This window comes from Egretta garzetta, unplaced genomic scaffold (assembly GCF_000687185.1).
Source record: "Egretta garzetta isolate BGI_Z169 unplaced genomic scaffold, ASM68718v1 scaffold133, whole genome shotgun sequence".
In the NCBI taxonomy this organism is placed as follows: domain Eukaryota; kingdom Metazoa; phylum Chordata; class Aves; order Pelecaniformes; family Ardeidae; genus Egretta; species Egretta garzetta.
Genome location: NW_009259111.1, coordinates 4238140 through 4261001, shown reverse-complemented (window position 1 = coordinate 4261001; position 22862 = coordinate 4238140). Strand labels below are relative to the sequence as shown.

General features: G+C 39.1%; 1 protein-coding gene across 1 annotated transcript in view; it reads left to right on the top strand.

The window, feature by feature from the left end:
• The window catches only part of SERGEF (secretion regulating guanine nucleotide exchange factor), a 161269-nt gene extending 143811 nt beyond the window's left edge, over positions 1 to 17458 (top strand). Inside the window, 2 exon segments of the mRNA XM_009635386.2 lie at positions 15298 to 15447; positions 15450 to 17458. Of these exon segments, the coding sequence (XP_009633681.2) occupies positions 15298 to 15447; positions 15450 to 15487 (188 nt within the window). The 3' untranslated portion in view covers positions 15488 to 17458.
• Positions 17459 to 22862: the final 5404 nt, after the last annotated feature.

The following is a 22862-nucleotide window of genomic DNA, read 5'->3' as shown; positions in this document are numbered from 1 at the left end:
TGGGGGGGGGGGGGAAGGTGCTGGATGCAGAAAATGGAAGATAAGAAATGAGTACCAAAAATTAACTAAAAAGAATCTCGGTTCATAGCATATCTTAGCTCCGGGAAAAGAGGGACCAAGTTGCCTTTTAAAGCCCTCTGAGTCGTACCCCTCCACACAGACGGAAATGTCACGCTCACAGAATGATGCTGTTCTCCTGACTCTGGAATTCAGTGATTAACTTAATCCTCAGGGTCTGTACAGCACAAACATTGACATCAACACTGGCTCTTTGGAACAGGTTTTTGTCTCAACAGCTCTCATATGCATTCAGGAACCCTAAAATGGCTTTTAACATGACTTCTTTGTACTGAACTTACTTGACTGAATTCTACTTTCGCTACGTTTTCTTTTCTCTTTCTTATATGGCCATTGATTTAAGGATTTGGTATGATTTACTGCTATAAACCATAGACTTTTAAAATCTTCCCTGGGATAGACAGATGTCCCTGGTAAGTAGGTGGGGGAACAAAACCACTGAGGAGCATTTTCCTATGGAATTGCTCTATAAAACAGGCCTAAAAATGTCATCTTTACCTTCATAATTCCAATTCCCTTGCTTGAGGTTTTTTTTATGACTGAATGAAGTAGGATGAGTTTATTTCATATCAGTCACCATGTGAGAAAGGACAGTTAGGTAAGTGCATGATGTCTCATCTTACGTTGAATTTGAATGCTCATTTTTCAAGTATGTTCTATATATACAGATGAGCCAAGATTCCAGGACCCAACAATGCCTTCACTGCAGGGTTTTTATTCAATTTTTTCTTAAGTTCCAGACTTACAAAGTAATGTGAATCTAATCCCATGGATCATTAAATAAACCAGAGATTTTTAGATTTTTTTCATTACTTAGTTTCATTACACAACATCCATACTCAAGGTGAGGTCAGACCGTGCAGTAAAGGAGGTGGTGAAAGATGTTCCCTGGCCTAAAGATGTAACAACATAAATAGCTAAAATAGTCAAGATGAGGCAGGAAAATGTAGAAACAGCAGAGTCGGTGAGTAGCCTTTGGCCAGTAACGCGGGTAGCACTCAGAGGTTTAGTCCCCTGCTGTCTGCTTCTTGCGATGGTTTCTGCCATTTGTCGGGAGGGAAGGTCTGACCAGATCCCTTCAGAGCTCAGAAAGGAGGATTATATTTTTGCTTCATGCGGGGTAATTCTCCCTCTATAATGAGAAGGTTTAGAGTCACAGGGCTAAGAGGAGCAAAGCGTCAGTAACGGAAATTGAAAGCTGGAAATGAAGGAATTAGTCATGACTGGGGTTTTTGCTCTCAACTTTTTTCTTTATGGATTCTTTTCTCATTTCAAGAAGCAATTGGTTCCCTTGCCGTTCCCATCAAGGCTTGCTTTTGCTGCTTAAATCCCGTTAAAACCTTTGCTGATTACCAGTTGGAGGAGCAGCTTTGAATCCACCCATGTAGTCAGCCTGAAGGAGAACTAGTTACCTAATCACATTGTCAGCTAAGTAATTTTTGCACCTCCTGGGACTTGGGTCTAGCCAGTGCATTGCTGACATGATGCTGAACTTGACTTACATTGCCTTGTGGATGAACAGTTGTGGTCAGTATTGTGTCAGTCAAATGAATCTTCAAAAGTAGAATTATGCTTTGGAATGCATATGAAGTTGACATTGTTTAATTGTCCTCTGGAGACCCAAAATGTTTCTCAGTGACAAAAGCATCCAAAAGCATCTCTTGCAGAGAGGGCAAGAAATATTTCTGCCTGCAAGAGTTTTGGGAGCTTTATAAAACAAACAAAAAAGCCTCACCAAACAACCCTTCCCCACAACCTAATTAGAAAAAGAATGAAATAAAGTGGTGTGAGAACTGTAGACTAATTAATTAGAAGGATCTCCTAAGAAATTTCTGAAAAGGATAGCCTTTCATGCTGGAAAGTAGAGTTCCATCAGCAGCCTTTCAGCAAGACACATTGGTTAGGAGAGAAGCTGTTGAAAATCAGCTACTGAAATTAATGGAACCATATTTCAACACAGTGATTTCAAGACAGTTCTGAACAATAAAGAGATACTACTTAGACATAAAAATAATTCCTATTTCCTAAGAAATTACTGAAGTGTAATGTTTCTCCTCCGTAGGAATAGGCATTCTCATGCAGAAATTGGGAACAAACTTAATCCATCAGGTAGCTGAATAAACTTATGAAGTCCCCTTTAAATTTAATCATACATAACTAAACTGTCTTTGAATCAAGACTACTTCTTTTCCTTCCCTACAGTGTATATATTTGAACCAACTAGATACCAAAGATGCAGTAAAACTATCAAGATAGAGCATGGTGTCTGCTGAAGTGGCACCTAATGCAGTGCTGATCATCATGCTATAGAAGGTTTTGTTAACTGGACAACATTTTGAGTTGTCTGTGTATACGTGACATTTTGGAAGATTAGTTTATGTTTGTAATCTCAAAATTGTTTAAAGATTTTGGGGGCACTTGAAATCTCAGTGGGTTTCTGATTTTGCCTTTGAAGTACCTGATTTTTCAGAAAACTCAATGCCTTCTGAAAGAAGCTTGTAAAGCAGCGTGAGCTGGGCAGCTAGCACAAGATTTGTCTGCTTTAGCTTTAAACTGTGTCTGAGCTAGCAAGATATCTGGAAGGCAGTGGAGAGGAAGACATGGGTAGAAGCGTGGTGGAGGATTCTTTTGACTTCAGATATTTGCCCTGGATGAGATGAACCCCACTCTGAAAGTGCCTGTTTATCACTTGAGTGTGAAATGGGTTAGGTACCTACATGAAGAATGGATACATGTATACATATGTACATACATGTAAGTAGATGCATCATAGATCTTTTGGGCTTAGGCAAATTGAATCCCACATCCAGAAACTGAGGTGCTCCAAATCAATAGTGATCATCTGCAGAAGGATGTGTGCAGAAAAAGAAATCGTGTTTGCATGTTGTTACTAATGCAAGGTCTGAAAGCATGAAATCTGTTAAGCAAAGAGTTCTGCAAAAGATAGCCAGGCCCAAGGCAGGTATTACTGACTGTGAAGGGTGATGGAGTGAGGTGGGAGTGGGTAGCGAAGCAGTGGCAAATGGGCAGTGCATCTTTCAGTTTCAAAGTTACGTCACTTGAAAACAGTTTTTTACAATTTGGACTTAACTCCCTCTGGCAACAGCCAAGATGCTGTCTGCTTCATAAATCTACCTATGTAGATAGTAGATACATGTCTCCTCTATTTGCTTATGCAAGATCCAAAATCCATGTCTGTGTGTACATACAGATACTTTACAAACACAGACGTTAAGTGTAGTATTGCCAGTTGTGCTGTAATTCTTTTTACTCTCTCCTTTTGGACAGTAAATTGGTAAAGACAATGGGTGGCTGTGGTCATCCTAAAATACCTTGACTTGGTTGGTTCTTTATCAAAAGTTACCGGAGAGCTTTAAAATGCTGATAATCACCAAAATAAAAAAGGCTCTAATTTAGGGAAAGTTGAGTTCAAATGATTTGGGAACATGAATCACTTCTGCAAAGTTGATTGGACACTTAAAATTCTTATTCTTGCTTTGTCTGTTTCTGGGTAGATTTAAGAAGTCTCCAGAGTCAAGAGAATGGCATTTTGGGTCAGCCATGAATAGAGACAGTTCTGTTAGTAAGTCATCTTGAAGAATAAATATCTCTTGGCTGTACCGTACAAGAAATATTTTCATTATTGGTATTCAGCAGGCTTTAAGTTATCACAAGGCCTTTGAAGCAGAGTCAGATAAAAACAGCTTTAAGGTTATTTAAGGAGACACCTCAACATTGTATGACTTTGTCATCTTCATATTTGGTTGTTCTGTTTTCCAGCATTTTAAAGAATAAATTCAGCTTATCTCATATTCATATTGCAGGTTAGTGAGAACTACTTTGTATAGCATTCATTTGTTTGTTTTATATATAGTCCTGTGTACATGCATGCGTATCATATATTGCTTTTCTTGCTGCAAACTGAAGCTTGCTGTTTCACCAGAAATTTGGGCTGATTTCGTTTTAGTCTTTTACACTATTTTCTCAGTAATAGTATACATAACTTAAAAGCCTTTCATGCTATTACTTTTTCTTTGGGAGTAATGATAAATATTTGTCATAGTGCCAAATGTGGCCTTAAATTCTAAATAATTCTTTTCTGTCTAGATAGCTTTCTAGGTTGCTTTCTATAGCTGCTCCTGCTTTGTGATTAGCCTAGTACCAACTATAAGGTGGAAGAAACTGGCTTTCTGCATGGACACAGGAAAGAACAGTGAGGCATGAAAGAGACCCCCATATTTCCAGTGTTTCTGCTTCCTCCAAAGTGAGCAGAACAAAGCTCTTGAGTTCTTAATTTGGTCAAATATTCTTGCAGAGATAAGAGGTTTTTGGTGGTTTTTTGGTTGGGTGGGGGTGTTGGGTTTTTTTGGGGGTTTTTTTTTTTTTTGGTTGTTGTTGGTTTTTTTGTTTTTGTTTTTGGTTTTTTTTGAATTCTGAAGAATACTTTATCCCAGGTCTCTGACAGATACACTGCTTCCAAAATGGTGCCAGATATTCCTGTCTTGATTCTAGCCAGTATCCTCTTCTCCCCGAGGTTATGCAGAGGATCAGATGGGATAATGCCAAACGGCATCTCAGGGACCCAGCTTGCATTGTCCATTCTGGTCCTCTGACCTTCTGGAGCTGGCATGGTGCCTCTGAATCCCTTTGCCCATCAGCTGTTCTACCTGTCACTGTGCCAAAGAGATTTTATTTTCCAACCTCAGATTCCTGCAGCTGATGCATGAATACTGTTTTCACTATGGCTATTCTGCGAAGGTCCAGAAAAATGTACTAGAGCAGAAACTTTCAGAAAACATCTCTGCAGTATTAATTGCGGGAGGTTTTAATCTCCGGACACACTTTTGTGCTTGCCTTCTTCCAAGGACTTACTTGATATGTTCCCTCTACTTAAGGAGCTGCCCCCAATTCAGAATTTAAGTGATGAAGGCAAAGTGGTAAGGTGTCCCCAAAATGCACCTTGAACCCTATGCAGCAGAGATTTTGTTTGCCTTTTGTATCGGAACAACTCAAATGGTGTCACTTAGCGCCCAATGGCATCCCAAATTCTGCCTGCATTTCTTTCCCAGTCTTGCTCACTGCTAGGGAAGAGTAGTGTGAAGAGTAAGTGTACAGACATCTGACCCACAGAGGAGGCTGAAGGTAGAAGTGTGGAGAAGCCGTGCTGCAGCAGGGTTATTCCCCAACTAAATGGCCTGAGTTTGTAGAAGGTGTGTTTGCACACCCATATGTACTCCATTCCACTTCAGGGCTAGGGTTTCTTTAGCCCTGTGTGTTGCTTGAAATGCTCGGGTTTTGCCAGCTTGGCATTGAAACTCAACAACTTCTCTCTTACAACAAGAATGATGTGTTTGTCATTAAATAGTTTAGTGAAGAAAAGTAAAGGAGAATAGAGTGAAATTTGTCCATACTGGTATAAAAAGACAAAAGTTAGCAAGCTGTGCTTTACATCTTGCCCAGAGTCTCTGTTTTGCACCAGAAAAGAAAGTATGTCAAAATTTTTTTTTTTATCTAAGTGAACTAGTCTTTACTTTTAACAGATATTGATGGCAGAACTCTTCCCTTGCTTAATATCAACAAGCAATTTCACCAGACTTCACTCAACAGTCATGTATGATTTTGAACTGATGTTTAAAGAAACAGATCCAATCCTGCCTTCTGGGCACTTCTTTTTTTTGAAGCTGTCTGCTTTGATTCTCTTTCTGACCATTTTTGATTCTTATGGTATGATGCTTATTTTTTAATTATATCTAACAAAGCCTATTGTCCCACTACTTCTTTTATATGTAGTATTGACCATTTGCTTATTTTTTTCCAGAACACTTACTAAAATATAAAATATTGCTCTAGAAGTACAGCTAAAAATATAGAGGTGTTATTCCTAAGGTCTTGGTCTTCCTGGCTATTGGTTACCTGGGAAAGGAAAGAAAATTTGTTTCTCCCCTCCAGTAAACGTTATTGGCTCATTACGTTGCATAAGTTTCTTCACTGGGTGATATGACTAAAGATTCCGACCTTTCTTAACCCTTAAGAAATGGGAGGAGTTAGAACACTTGGGTTCTGCTTTACAGTAGACCCTGAAAACCCTCTCTGAAATCGGAGAAATGGCTTAGCCTTGTGGATGGGACTGAGGGTGCAGTTCATGGTGGTATTACTTTGCAGTTTGTTTTTTGTTTTGGGTTTTTTACGTGTTTTTCTTCAGTATTTAGTTACTGCCTTACTTGCAATTGGAAGTTAACACAAGCCCAGCCCCGCAGCAGAGCCAATCTCAGTTAAAAACATTGTGTTTCATCTGCCCCTTGGAGCAAACATGACTTGCCTTTAGTGCACACGCTTTTGAAGTAAACCCCTTTAGGGTCTGTGTTTGAAGGCTGAATTGTGGGATTTTTTTTTTTTTTTTTGGTTGCTTTCATCTTTTGTTACAGCTCTGTCAACTATCTCTCTATTTTCTTCTTTGAAAGGGATGCTGTTAGTTCACAGAACTATGTTATATGAGACAGAGGGGAATGACAGTTTTAAGTGGCAGCAATGTTAATGTGGGGATGTTGCCAAGTCATTTACTTTTTGCTCTTTTTCTATTTGCTCAAATGACCCAATCGTCGCTGTATCTGAGTAGATCCTGAGTTACCCCATTTAGGCCCCAACACAGTGGTGAGTGTAAGATCCCTGTAGTAACAGGCACAAAAACTGAGACAGACAGAAAAGGCACATGACCCATAGGATTTTTATTAGATGTGCGCTTGCACTACAGTACAGTGTGGTATAGGCACACTTGAACCAGATACAAGTAGGTTAACTCAAGTACAACAGTTGCAGCACAGAGGAAACGTAATCCACAACTCCTGCCCAGAAAGGAGGGTTAGTTCATCCTGAACTCTCTCTGACTACAGCTATGCTACAGCTCATGTCAAGCTAGGTATTTTAAAGCTCTCACGGGTACACACATACTACAGTGCTGTCACTGTTAAAACTGCACTGTGACGCTTGCAGGGGAGCCATCATCTGAGCCATTGTGTTACGCTAAGATTACAGCTTGCAACTTTGCAAAGTAAGGCATTCTACTAACGTCACTGCTGAATTGCAACTACTTTTGTTCTGAGGGCAATGTATGTGTAGCTGTGAGAAAATCTTCTAGTTCAATCAGTAAGAAGGAAACTGGGAAACTCAGTGACCACTTGTTTCCTTGATTTTTCTCCTTGCATTTCTAACACTTCAGCTTATGACTTCTGAATTTCACCTCAGATGACTTGTTAAGCATGGGAAAAAAGCCTTCACTTGTTTAATATCAAACAAGCAGGTTGCTTTAGACTTCACTCAACAGTAATGCACATTCATATCATGTGTCTTGAAACTTGACCAGAATGCAGCCTTGCAATTGATAAGGGAAAATGAAAAGGGAAAAGTCCAAACTAAAGCCCATTTAAACACAAAGCTATTTTACAGGTGATGTCCATATAGAAGGTTTACACATTTCATTTCTTGGTTCTGAGTTAGAGAACTGTGTTCTGCAGAAAAGGACGCCTTCAGAGTTAAACCACAGAATGCTCACTTCTGTTCAGTGCAAACAGCCCTTCAGGGGAAGAGAAAAGCAGTCAGATAAGAAGAAATCATACGTAAATGTGACCATATGGAATATTTTTTTGTATCGTAAGTATTTTTTATAAGCTGCCAAGGACTGACAGCCATATATAGTCTGCATGATCACCTTAAAACTATGTGCTTGTAAATAGACCAATGTATGATAAAAAGAGTTGCATTATAAAACATGTTAGGCACCAAAGCATTTACAAAATATTCTTCTCCAACCTAGCTGGTCTTTCTTGAGGAGAGGGTTCTTGAGAGCCCAGTGGAGTCTCTTGTTCTGACTTCAGCCAACGAAGTAGGAGGAAGCACCATTTCACCTGCATGCCGCTGCTCATCTTGCCGTCTGTACCTTCTCCTGCTCTGTGATTTGCTTAGTGCTTTGAAAGCTACATGTAGTACTGTAATGCAGTTTGAGGGGTTTGTCAGATGTTGCTTCTGTGTTCATCACTGAACTTTTTATTATCTATTACTTTTCCTAGGCCTGTGCTGAAGATGGCCTTCAATTCTAGGTCTTGGATGTAATGTTCTAAGTCAGAATGAATAGTAACTGTCCCCTCCTTTTCTTTGTTTCTTTGTTCAGTCATTTACATCAGTTTGAAGTGTGTGTAAATTTGAAATGGTATACCCAGAATACATGGGTGCAAATGGCCATGGCACCATATGGTCCCATGGGACACTTGAATGATTTGCACCCTTCTAGATGTGCTTTGACATATTGCTTCATCCGTTTTGTTTTGCGAGGATGACCTCTTAGTAAGCACTTTGTATAAGGTATTTTCTGTATGTTCTGTTTCACATCATACAGAGGGTCATTAGACTGCAGTCTCTGGCTCTGTGGTGAGATTGTGATTGTTTAGTTCTGGTCATACGAAGTTAAAGCATTGTGACACATTTAACGCCTGTCATTTTGAGAGGCAGGGACGTAAGTTCTGAATGAATATCACTCTCCCATGCCTGATACTGTGATGGACCAGACATTAGTGCCACATTCAGAGCCTCAAGACAAATCTCTCCATTAATCAATTTGTCAGGTGTTTTTGTCCCGTACTTGAGAGCAAAACTTAAAGATTTTCTTGTCTTCTACAGGTGTAAAAAAAAGCATCTTTAATGCTTAATCCTCTCTGCACTGCAGCTGCTTCATGTATGATATAATCCTCATGTATTGTCAGTGGACCAGATACATTCAGTCTTGCACAAAGTCGTGAGCCCAGGTTTTGTTCTGTATTGAGTTGGAGGTGCTTTCCTGTTGGGAAGGAATTGACACATCTGAGTAAAACCAAAAGGGAAACCTTCTGCAGCACCAGTGAGCTTTAGTCATAACAAGTACCATTTGTGTTTCCCTGTGAAAACAGAAATGTGAACAGTTAATCCTTGCAGTAGATTTCCCTCCTTGCTACCTACGAACAGCAAAGCAAACATCTCCGTCTCACAGGGCTTCAGTTTCGCCACAGAAACTGTAAAGGTGTAGAGACCCAAAAAATCTGTAGTTGCCAAGTATGTTGTTTTTGAATTCTGAGATACAGTCTTGTGAATTTCTTCCTCATGTTTTTGCCTTCACAATGGCAATGCATAACTGAGAAGGAAAAAATAAAATCCATCATGAACTAGCCTTAATGGTAATCTAAACCATGGCTTGTTTGATGTAACACAGAATGATTCTTTTAAATAGACACATATTTATTTGTGCAGTGAGCCATTCAGCTCCTGCTTTGAAGTGCCATTTGAGAACAGAACAAAATTTCTATTGTCATTGTATATTAGCAAGATAGCATTACCTGTAGTGAACAGGCTCAGTTATTTGCCTGATGCTTAAAACTGCATAGGAAAATGCACAGCATGTTTGTATGAAACTGCTAAAGCTTTATTTGGTAAGTGCCATTCTTACTGTATCTTTCGCTACTTCTCTGCATTGCTGTATGTTGGACTCCCTCCCCATATACAGTTTTCGGGCCGTGCCAGATGTGTGCTCTTCACTACATGCTTGGAAATTATATTTCGCATTTTGTAACTCTTGGCTATTCATATGCTATGGAAATGAGGGTAGAAAAGATTAGATGTGCTCTGTACTGCTCTTCTGTTTGCTATTCGTGGAATAGATACTGATGTTGAAGGAGAAACTAGAAATCAGTCTTTCCCAAATGAAAACAATTTCAAAGGAGATGTGTAGTCTTATTGCTCCATTTTACTGTACTCCACATACCACCGTGGCTCCCTAAGCATCTTGTATACTCAAGTTGATTTTTTAACTCTCTCCAATTGTTAGTTGTATATTGTAATTGGATATTTTGACAGTTGGCCTTGAGGCCCTGACCCAGTTTGAAGTCCCTGCTGTATTACAAAATATACAAGTATAGGCAGAGAGAAAGTCTGACTAACAAGACAGTGCTTCTGCTGTAAAAAAATAATTCACGTGTTAGTTTAGAGCACCAAGTCAGAGAAGTCCATATCATGCAGGCTTCATGCATTTGTTATGAATAGCTCTTTGAGGCCATTGGAAGTTGTTTTCCAGGTACCAGGATGAACCACAGGTGTATGACCTGAAGTAATCTGGTTTTTCACTTGTGTAAAACCACTGCTGAGGAGGACACTGAGTGGTCTAGGTCTGCTGCCTGGAGAGAGCCACTAATGATACAAAGGTGGAGTGAGGACAGATTGTTGACCCGAGGCTAACTTTGAAATTGGCATGTCTTTAGCACCATGACTTTGTACTTAATATAAAAAATGTATGTTCTTTCCTATCTGTATATTGTGTTAGCACTGCAATGCCGGTGATTTTTATCTAGCTTACTCGCTGTAAAGTCAAATGTGCATTTCTGATGGTTGTGGTCCTGAGCAATTCCAGCAGCAATTGGATGGGTTGCCTGGAGCACATGACAGCTTGCTCCTTGAAAATGTGGGTATAAAAGTAGTTCCATAATAAAGCTGGTACTATATGAATCTCTTAGTTGTTTTCTACTTCAGAGGTACCATACAATGTCTTGGGATCATGTAATCTTATATTCCACTTCCCAAACTTTGCTTTTAATAAGATTTTGGATTTTGTAGGATGCTTAGACTTCCCTTTCAATTACTAATATGTTTCCATTTTTTTCTGCAGAAAACAATTGGTATCAACCCTCTTTCTTATATTCCAAAATTGCAAATCTTTTGCGCTAATGACAGAATTGTTGCTGACAAAAATACAAAAGTTGAGAGTGATATTTCTTTCCTTTTATTTTACATGACACCGTGGTTTGCTAGATGTCCTGAAAAAACAGGCTTATTATGTTGTGTTTTACAAATCCTTGGGAGAAGTATGGTCTAAATCTCCTTCTGTGTATTGTTACATTATTCCTTGTGAGGTTTTGAATGCTTTCAAATAGTCAATGGAGGATGGCTGAGACACCTGAATTTTGTTGGTGGTCCAGCCCTGATACTGTTTAAAGTCATTTGACTTGCCCTGAGCTGTTCTCTTGCCTACTGTAACTTTATTTATAACTATCTGTAGAGTAGCACTAATTTAAGGTTAAAAAAAAATAAAATTTTGAAGTATTGTGGAGTGTTGCTAAGAATGCAGAGCCTATACAAAAGAGCTATACTAAAATATTTTAACAAATCCTTAAAATGTGAAGCTGTTTGATGAATAGCTTGGCTTCAAGATACTTGGATTGTCTTTAAAGCCAGCTTCTGTTTGTTTATGTGGTTGGAAGAGTGGGAGAGAAGAAGCGGTAAAGAGACAAGCTTTTAAAGATTTCCTTGATAAGCCTCCAGGGCACAGGCTGGTTTAGAAGCAGACTGTTTGTAGCCTGAAACTAGGCTGCAGTGGTGTTTGTAGCTTCCTTGTTTCCAGTTTTCCTTGCTTTGCCTGCAGATGGATTATAAGGATGGGATTTATCATAACCTGTCTTCAGCTGTTTAAAACTGATATGCCTAGGCTAAAACAATCACTTGGACTCCCTCTATAGTCACCAGAGTGAGACAGATTTGATTTTGACACCAGGGTTTGGATAAGATGAATGCCTGTTGGAGAGATGTAGATGACTCCATTGGCTCTTGAGGACAACTAGAAGATAACGACCTATAGCTAAGTTGCTTGATTTTTAGGTGGCTGAAGTTAAGTGTAGTGACTCTCACCCAGAGCATCATATTTGCTAACATTGATTCTTCTCATCTGAAGAACACAGGAGAAGGCAATGAGGAGCAACTCTAAATCCTCTACTTTCCCCAGAATCCTGTCCTCTGTTTAATATGCTGCATCTTTATTTTACCCAAGACATACTTTTTTCCAGTTTAATCAACCTGTTGATTGCAATTGTGCCTTCAGTTACCTTGAAAAAAGCTTAGATAATTATTGCAAGTAGAAGGAGGGCAGTAGCCCCTTGTTTTGTGTGACCAGACAGATTTGTTAAGGTTTGGGGTTTTTTTCCTCCCCACTTTTTGTATGTTTAATGTTTGGGGAAAAAAACTGCATAGTCTTTACTTTCATTAGTGTGACTGTGCACTCAAGTGAAATTCCCTTGGGGTTATGCTGCATTGCCACATGTGTTCGATGGCTTTATTTGTACTTTGAGTATTTATGTTTTAAAAGGGAAAAGGTGATTGCGATGTATTATGCTGTTTCATTTAACCAGTGACATGGAGCAGCTTTCCCTCCTCACCTCACCAAATGCAAATCATTTGATTTGAGAACATGCTACAATGCTTGTTTTAAATTTAGTTAGAAGCAATTTATAGCTGTATTAATACACATCATTCTAATGGTCTTTCATCCTGGGAAGGTCTGGCACAGGCATAAAAATTGAATTTTCTTGTGAAAGCATGTATGGCTTCTGGGGCTGTGTTGAGGTTTTTATCAGCAATAAACTGTGAATAGAAGCAAGCAAAAAGAAAACAAGCAAAAAAAAGGGGGGGAGGGGGGGGAGGAATGTGGGGGAAGGAAAAAAATTGAAATGAAATGGTGCCCTTTGTCCTGAGGCTAGCCATTAGTTCCCCTTAATGAAGGCCTTTCCTTAACTCTGCAGATATTGCTTCTATGTCATTTTTTAAATAGGTGTTTCAGTATCATCAATCTTCATTGACTTCAACTGCTGTGCCAGTGATTCACATAGCTGCTTGTTCCCTCCTGGCTGGTGTCACTGCAGTCATTTTGCCCAGCCCTCCTCCAAGTTTTGTTAATAAGTTACTACAGAAAAATAGACTCTCTGTGTTTTCTGCAAATTCTGTTTTCTCTGACAGAAATCTAGCATCTAGCACTTTTTATGTACAAACTGTTCTCTAAATCTTCTACAGGCAGATGTGGTATAGTATACCTTTTATTTTCACAACAATAATTCTCTGCCTTTTAGCTTTCCTGGCTTCTGACTTGATGGTGATGAGAATAATTTTTGTGGCCTGTCATTATGTGTCTGTCAGCTTTCCCTTTCATGCCTTCAGATGTCTGCCTGGCTCTCCATAGACGTATGAGGCATTTTTGTATAAGACTATTCATAAAGCCTAGTTACTCTCTCTTTTTCTTTTGCCAGTTTTTATTCTTGGCCTATTTCAGTAACCTTGTAGCTCACTGGAGTCATGTAGAAAGATCTATGCGGTGGCCTTTCTACATGCTTGGAGAGGTGAAGGCTGGAAAAGACTCAGTGATCCTTATTTTAGGGGAGATGTTCTTGTCTGGGTGTTTCCTAGCTTGTAAATTTTTCTGTGATGTTTTTTCAAAAGATGTTTGACTAGATATATTTATCGAATTGAGAGGTTAACGTCCTTCTGTGCTGTTTCTTTGAACATTTATTATGCCATTAATGTTCCATTGAGCAGTTTGTAATTCAAGGTGACCAAAAACTTTCTGGTTTCCTCTCTCTTGTCCTGATGGGCCAGGATGAAAAAAAAAATCTTTTAGTCAGATGTAGCGAGTATCCATACAAACATGCAAGTTGCTGTGCTAATTGCTAGTGCTCTAGTAATAAAAAGTTTGCCAGTCATCTTATTAATGTAAGGCCATGCTATATTCCCTTTTATATTAAATTTGGAAGTTTTCCCACTCTAAGTAGGCTTATCATGCAAGTTCTACATATTAACTCTGCAAAAAAATTGCCTTTTCCTAGATGCAGCTGGTTTTCTTTCTTTGAATTCTTTCCCTGAATAATTGTTCTGTGGTGTGTCTTTAGTCTCTGTTTGTGATGTCTTTTTTCTGCTTGTTAACATTTACATAAATATTTTTACCTGGGACCTTAAAAAAAAAATTAACCTCTTAGATGTTCTAATCTGCTGATATTTAAATGAGATGTCTTGCACATTTACTTTTTGGTGCTTTTCTGCAGCCCATATTTATGCATTTGCGATAGAGGTTGGGCTGTCAATATTGCACATGTGTAGTCATGAGAAAATCTGGAGCCTTCTAAGATAACAGTAACAGAGCTGCTGTGTTAGGTGAGATGTGTCTATCCTACTATGATATTCTAGTGGCCCATTGCCTTGGAGATTGCCAAGAAAATTAAAGGTCATTATTTAATTACATCTGACTTCAGTAATATTTACACTTAATTACAGAAGAGAAGTTTAATATGTAAAGAACAGAAGACTATTAAATGTTACTGGATTTGCAGGAGTGAAAGGTGGTCCTGCTAGCTTTGCAATAATCTGTTTCTGAATTCTGAAAAGTAAAATTATTTTTAAAATTCTGATTGGGATTGGGTTTTGTGAATTTTGGCACTTTTCTTCTCATTATGTGGACTCCAGAATGGTACTTCGTGGTGTTAATACCTGCTGCTTTTCAAAAATAACAGTGGCATCAGAAACATGATTATATTGCAGGATGGCTTTCTTTTTTTTTTTATTACAGAAATTCACAGGCACACTCTGTGACCACCAAATAAAGCAGAGAAAATAGGGAAGAAATATCTCTTGTAGTTTAGAATCAGGGGGGGGGTTGGTGGATTTTTTTGTTATGCCAGCCATTCATAGAACAGTATTTACATATTGTCCTTCAAGAAAGAGTATTGTGGGGTAATAATAATACATGGATCATGATTTGGGATCTAAAAGAGTAGATGTTACAAAAATAAATAATAATGAAGGGAAAATAAGGATAATAAAAGCAGTGAAATGATGTCAAAGCAAGCAGAAGAGACAGGATGATTAAGAGTAAGGCAAGTTGTTGGAGACTTGTATTTAAAGGAAAAAAAGTGAGATGTGAACTTGAAAGTAAGAATTAAATGTAATTTGCTGCTCTGTGACTCTGTGTTCCCCAGTCCTACAGATCATGCTGTGAATGATTAAAGTCACTGGGCTTGGTTTATGATAGTTTTGCTTACTAGGGGGAACTTGAAAGACAGGGATTCCACATCATTTCAGGGAAGGTCCTTAAAATGCGGAGAGGTTTCCATGGGCTCTGTATAAATATTCAACCATCGTCTTTACTAAATGATTTTCAAATGTCTTTATTATTTTAATCTTTCTTACGTTGTTAACAATATGGAACAAGATAGAGAATAATTCATTTTGGTTTGTTTACATTTCCAAGAAAACCAGACAGTTTTTTTCCCACCTTAGGAGAATTTCTGAGAACATAATTAGAAGATGACTTGACAAATCTGCTCCCCAAAACTAACCAAAGCTGTTGTGGTTTTGTGGTCTTTATTATATATTTTTTGTCCTCTCTTTTAGGTGGCCAGTGCTTCTCTTGGGGATGGAACGAACATGGGATGTGTGGCGATGGCACAGAAGCAAATGTTCATGTTCCGAAGCCAGTCAAAGCTCTTGGTTATGCAAAACAGATCTTAATTGGATGTGGGGCAGGACAGTCCATGGCTCTTTGTCAAACTCCACATTAAACTCAGCAAACCTGAAATCATAGCATCATGGATGTGGATAGACATCTTTGGATTGCATAGTTCAGAAGTGCTACAAGGGGATTACCTATGATTAACACAATCATGCATTGGAAAGTTTTTTCTAAGGCTAAAAGGAACAAGTACATAGAAAACTACAGTATTTTTAAAAATTGTTTCATGGTTCCATTTCATGGGAATTTGCTTTTTACCTACGGATAGAATGACAAACATTTTGCCTTGACGCAATACCATTGAAGAAAGAATGACTTATTCTTGTTCTTCTGAGAAGTCTTTGAGGAAGAAACAGACTGCTTAATTGCTTATCATTGGTGTATAAATTCAGTCTGAGAAAAAGGTCTGAGAAGGTGGAGGCACAGGGCCCTTCTGGTCTTCTATTATTGTATCTTTACATGTGTTGCACCTGCCAACTTCTACTGGAGTTGTGAACTCCCAGCATCTCTGAAAATCCAGTTTGCATCACAGTGAAATGCCAGTGAACATAAATAGATGCACACATACATTTTAAACAGAAGATTAGGGGTTTTCTAAAAAACGAGATATAATTTAGGAGTCTGGAAAAAGGGGGAAATGAGGACCTTCTGAACTATCTATACCTTGATTAAACTGTGAAAGGAGCAATATTTCTGAGGAAATATCTTCTGTGCCAGATGTCAGTTTATTATAGACTTACAGGGATGCAGATCCGCATGAATTATCATTAACTTGCAAACCAAACCTGAAGTTTCTGAAGCTACTGCTTGGGGAAGAAGAACTTCTAAGAGCTCTTGGAAAAAATAGAAGAGTTCTTGTCAAAGGGCCTAAGTCAGTTGTAGCTGTTGAGGTCAGTTTGATCCGACATAGCTCTTGTGTTTCCAGCTGCCTTTGAATAGGAAGACATCAAAATCTAACCAAAAAGTTTTTACAAGCTCTCCAGCCTAAAAGGCAGGCCAGAATGCTCCTGATAATTTCAGGTTGGTTCTGACCTCTGCTTCACAGCCCAGCTGAGTTACTGTTCAGAGCATGCCCACAGTACTTGTTCCAGGTGAGTGCTTGGCAGAGAACGTAGGCCCACCTGTTTTGGTCGGAGAAATGAAGAAGTGTAGATTATCTTCAGATATTATTAGCTGCCTATGTTGAGCAGAGTTTTGGAAGCTATTTATAAAACTGTTTTTCACACAAATACAGTGGATGCCATTAAACTGGATGTTTACCACCCACGATAGTTAGATTTGTTGTGGTATTCGATGTCTTTCAAGTTCTAAATATACGGACTACTACTGTGTGGTAAATGCACCTTTTAATGAGACCTGCTGTTGCTAAACAGTGGTTTAATTTTTAAAGCAGGCTTGCCAGGGAAGAAGTCTTACATATTTACAAAATACTCAGAGAAGGGCTCTTAGGAACTAGGATAGGAAGACTTTCTAATGATGTATCAGCTTACACATGATGGGGAAGGTATTAAGGTGGTGATATGAGCTGTGAGGGCTTTTACCCACTTGGTTTTACAGCAGTTATAGTTCATGGCCTAATATTCAAAGGCATTTTGTTTTTCTATCCAATGACTGAGAAACTTGAACTGGCTGTGAAGCTGATTATAAAAATTGTATTACAGATACTGAAAGAATATGTAGGAATAGTCAAATGTGTCCTCTGCAAAAAGTGCAGAATTGAGACTTCTATTGTAAAGTGGGTTTTTTTTTTAATCCGTATGTTGGCTGGGGTTCTTCATGGCAATATACTGTTCTGGGCTGTGACCTCTTGCACTTTTTACTTATCTAAGTTGCTATTTATTGATGCTCCTCAATGCTATTTTGTAGATATCACAGCCTCTCTATTACAGGCACTGAACAGTTTCTCATGCTTTTTTTTGGCAGTTCTGTCTGAGGCTCCTACCTTAGTTTTTCTCCAAAATCTGTGTACCAAATAAACATGTTATCTTGTTTCAGTAATCATACCCTCTAAATAATTCTGTTCCTTGATTAATCACAGCTAGTGATAGGAGTTACTCTACTGATCATATTTTGACTGTGTATGCTGTTGCTGTGGCTCGTTTCTGAGGAATCCAATGAATTGTGTAACAAATAAATGCAACTTGGTTATTTGAAATGTTGTTCACTTTTTCATATCTGTAACACGAACACGCTTTTGGAAACGCAAAGAATGATTTGGGGTGATAAGGAAGAAAGATAGGAGTACTTCGGTTTGTTCCTGGTCCTGATCTTGTGGTTCATATCTGCATCTGTTCTTCATCTTTGAAGTGGCGAGAACTGCATTTTCTCTTCTTTGTCTTGCCTATGTAGATTGAAAACTTTGGGAAGTAATGACTTGTCTTGAGAGCTTGATGTACGAAATGCTTTGTTGTTGGTCAGGACTTCTAGATGTTGCTGTAGTATGAAGAGTGAATAATAATTCACTGTAGATGGTACATGATTGAATGTCAAAAACAAGTTGTTGCTCGTTCATTCAGAAATGAATGCCCTGTTTTCTATGTCAGTATGCTTTTTTTGCAGAACAAAACATTGTGCAAAATCGGCTAAGGTTTTCTGCTCTAAGGAAGGGAGTGCACAGTGAAAAGCTCCTATTCAAGTGAAGAAACCCCCTTCCTTGCTGGTGTCCAGAGCTTAGTGATTGTTGCCTTTGATGTCCTGATGGAGAAGGTCAGTCTCTGCAAGGCAAAATCAGACCCAGTGTGCTGTGCCAATGCTTCTGCAGTGCATGCAAAGACAGACTTCCTTATGCAGGTCTTCAGTGCTAAACAAAGCAAGCCTTTTACGTAAGCATTCTGCATTCACATTCAGATGCAAAAAAACTGACAAGGTTTGTAATATATATATATATATATATATAACACTGGAACAAGGTAAGCAAGTGTCTGTGCAGCTGCTCTCCCCTCCCATTCTCTGAAAATAAGCAAACCTACAGGTGAGCTGACATTCATGAGGGGGAAAAGGTGAACTCAATATCACAGCTTTGCTGAAGAACAAGTTGTGAACTGTTGACCTTCAGCCTAGAGAGCTTTGGGGTCCTTGGATGGAGCGTGAGAAGGAAGCTGTTGTGTGTCCTTCTGTTGTTTGAAGTCCTGGGAGACCTGCAGTTGTTACTCGTGCAACCTCCATGTGCACCTGTGCAAGACACTCCTGTCATGTTTTAAAGTATGTTGGTAGGAAGACGTGTGTGTTGTGTTGGAAGTTTCTGTCTCTTGGAGGATTTTTTTCAGACCGCTTGGCAGTCACTGATGTTATTTGACTTTGTGTATTATTCCTGAGTGACTTGATGCTTTTCTCCTTAGAATGCCGGACCCTGTATTTGAAGTGTGTTCATTTGAAAGAAAAATTCAGCCTTGCCTTTCTTCCTGTTTGCCCATTCACCACTGCTTACATGACACTCGCTTCATTCCCCTCTCGCGTGTTATCAGTCCTGTTGGTGACTAACTAGTTCTTGCCATCTGCAACCGCCATGAAGGTCACTTCTGCATGAGTGACATGAGGTTTTGCTTGGCTACACGGCTGAGCACAGAGAAATTGAGGGAGAGGGGAAGAATGTGATTTGGTTTTGCTTTATATGCCATTTTTTGAGTCATAAGACTTAAAGATGAGGATGGAAAACAGACGAAGGAGATCAGTTTGAATGTACAGGAGAAAGGTGGCCATGGAGAAACATTTGCATGAATGGCAGTAGGAAGCCTGACATAGTCCGCTAAAACACAGGGGAAAAGGAGGGCAGAGGAGGAAGGCTGACTCAAGGAACAAGTCCTGAAAACTCAACAGTCACACAGGGATAGCAGCTTTCCAGCTGGCCAGTATAGTGGGAGTGAGATGAGGGACAAGCTATTCTATTTCCTGGATGTTATTGTTCCCCCTCTCCCACTGTTACTAATAATGATATTGACCTGCAATGGATTTTCTTTCTCATTCATAGCACATCTTGAAATTTCCAGTTCTCTTCAGCTGGAACAGCGACATCTGTCCTGACCTTCCAGTCTCAGAAATCTTTAGATCAGGCCTGTGACCTAGTCCAGCACTTAATCAAATACTTTTCCCATTAAATTACGTGAACTCTGGACCTGATTTAACCAAGACTTAAGTAATTTTGGGACTTCCACTTCCTTTTCCCCTGTATTAGAAATCAAGGTGATGACAGATCTTTGTCACTGAAATTGTGATGTTTTCACCAAAAATATCCTGTGTTCTCTTAGCAATTTTGATATTTTTATGACATTATGACAAGTCTTGTGCTTTTATGTAGATATTTTCTTAAAAAAGGCTCCAGAATTTTTCATCAATATTTGAGTCATGCTTGTGGTATTTACTACCAGCTTATAGTTCAGAGCAGCTGAAAATTCTGTAAAGGGAAAACCTGTGTCTTGCTTTCCAAAGGCTGGGAATGGATGCAGTCTGTGGTAGAGAATCATCTTGCGTGGTTTTGGTTGCACTTAAAAATGTGCACAGTAGAAAAGTGGAACTTACACTGAATATGTTGAGAACTCTAGCTGAGACAAAAATAATTGGACATTTGAACTTTTGACATATCAATATCTTGATTTATGTGCAGAAAAAGAGGTGGTACATGCTTTGTTCTTTTAGCTTTTGTGCTGTTCTTAATTCCTGACACATGCTGGTCTTTGATGTTTTGCTCCATGTTAGAAAGGATGATTTAATAGCTTTGACTTAAAATGCTTTGGTTATATGGAAATGGCCAACAGGATGAATGTCCCAATCCGAAAAAGTAACTGTTAAGGGAGGCATTTACCATATGTGCCTTTGAAGTTAATTTGGAGAAGCTGCATGTGTAAAGCCGTTGTTATTTTGTAACCCATTTAGAGGTTGAAGGGACTGAAGTAAGGCACATTCTTTAGCTGTTTGTGCATTATATTCAGATTCATCTGTCGGTTGTCTCTGCATTCACCTGCTTTTAATGCAGAGGCAGTTTTTACTCATCAATGCCTCTGTACAAATGGAAAGAGAGTATGTGACTGAAAATACTCAGCAATAAAAATGGTCTGTATTTGGATCATAACCTGGATGAACTATGTGTTACCTTGTGGGAGAGTGAGGAAGCATAAATTTAGGATACTGGGTGAACACATTTTTCAGCTTGTTTAGAAGCAAAAGCAACAAAGTAATTATTCCTGAATAAAAGCTGGCTGTGGGGATGAGAAAATTCAGAAGTGGCATTTGTTTTGCAAAACTTCAACAGGCATTTTTATTTTGTGACATGTTGGATTTCAATTCATTTTCAGATGTGCCTTTGTAGACTGGGAGGGGGTCAAGTCTAAGTCCAATTCCTGTGTTGGCTAGCCTCTCAACTAATTTTCATCTTTCTCATCTATTTCCAGGTTGCTTTGCCTGTGGACCACCTTCTTATTCAGATATAATGCAATCTTGGGGGGAGTTCTGTCTGCAGGGTGTGGGATCAAGACTTTGTCAGTGGAAATTGCAGAATTTCAGTTCAGTATGATTCCAGTATTCCCTGATCATCATAATCTTTTAAGTGTATGTGAACAGTTTGCTAGAAGATTCTGCATTTTTACATTTTTTTCTATTTAGAAGTGGGGCCAAGAATTGGGAGATTTTTAATGTTCTGACGTGATTTTAGTTTTTTGCTGCAAATGTCAAATGAGTTTAGCTTTTGTTTTGTTTTTACTGATTTGAATGCATGAAGACATGTGGTACCTAAATTAGGACAGCAGAGGAGTTCCAATCAGTAATGAAGATGCTTTGTCATTTTAACTGTGTGGGCACTTAATAATTTTCCATAATAATCCTTTGCTTTAAAGTGCAAAAGGAAAGGGATTCCTGTAGGGGCATCGTGCTCTTCTGCAGACAGGGAAACATGACATCTTTCAAATAATGGAGAGACACTTGTTTCCTCTGGTGCCTTAATTCTGAGTAGATAGATTATAATAACTATTCCTACTAAAATACCGCTTTTCCTCTTTTGATCTTGGAACACTTTAAAAAGGGGATAATGTCACAGAAACAGAAGCTGAGGCACAAAGAATTGAAATGCCCCAAGCAAGGTAACCCAGCATGTCCACAGTAGAGCCAAGAATAAAACTCCTGTCTCCTGAGTCCTAGGCCAAGGCTCTACCTTCTAGGCTAGTGGTCTTCGGTCTTTTTTTTTAGGTAAGCCTCACTGCTACTACTTCCCTCTCTCCTTGCTCTTCTTTCCCCATGACCACTGATTGCTGTTTCTTCTTACACTCTCCTTCCTCCTACTTGCATAACCCATTTTCCAGACCCATCCTGTGTCCTTCCTCTCATTCTCTGCCTCTTATGCTGCTGCCACCTCTTCTCCAGTCACCCACTTGCATTGACATCACCACCGCAAATCATGGCTCCTGCTGAGCTTATCTGCTTGGGCTCAAGCCATGTGTCTCCTCTTTGTTCTGGTGTGACTCACTGTCAGCAGCCTCTGCACAGGCTGTGTTGTCCCTGCTAAGCCCTTTGGGTCTAGAAGCTGTGCAGGTACCTTAGAGTGATATCTGAGCTAATACAACTGCAATACTTTGCCTTCTGCTGACTAAGGAATGTCTAACCTGTGCTCTGTGGGCAGTAGAGAAACCAGTTGAAGCCCTGGAGCACGCACTCTTAATATTTGGTACCTGGAGATGTTTGGACCTATGTACTTGCATACAGTTTTTTAAATGCGCAGGTAAATGCTGAGGATTGAAAACCTGGCTTTGTCAGCCTGAACCAGGGAATATATATTTTGCATGGGAGCAGATGAATATACTTAGTTTTAAAGCATTTGCTTTGTCAGATAAGGAAAGAAAGTCAAGAGATGCAGTTCTGGATCTATTTTCTAACTTGAAGTTCAGTTTGAATTCAAATATTGTTCTTGATTGCAAATAAGCATTTTTTTTCCCCCCTGAGAGAAATGTTGCGCCTATAGTCCTAGATGAATGCAGATGCTTTGGGACTTCTGAACAGACAGGTATTTTACATCCAAACTCAAGTGAGTGACTTAAAATAACCTGCATAATTTAAGCACATTTTCATGAAGTGAAGTTAGTTTGTGGGTGAGCTCAGAGACAAAGTTGCTTCCAGGTTATCTGTGGAAAGCAGAGAGGTAGGCTGCCTGGTTTTGAAACTATGAAAAGGATATGCAAAGTGGCAGGGTAATAACTGCACTTTTTTTTTTCCAGGGTATCTTTTTTGTAAGCAGCTCTGTGCTGAGTTCCTTTCTGAATGCTCTCGTCTTAACCCTGCTTGCTCTCTTCTGTATTTCAATCTGCTCGTTTGTCCTAGCAGCCATTTGTTTCAGTGATGTATTTTCTTTTTGGCCCTGAAACTTTAAGGAGAGAGAAGGCAATTTATGTGAAAAATCACTTTGTCCAGATTAATGACTGCTGCGCTTGAGTGTTATCACAGTGGTATTAGCTAGATTTTTTTTGTT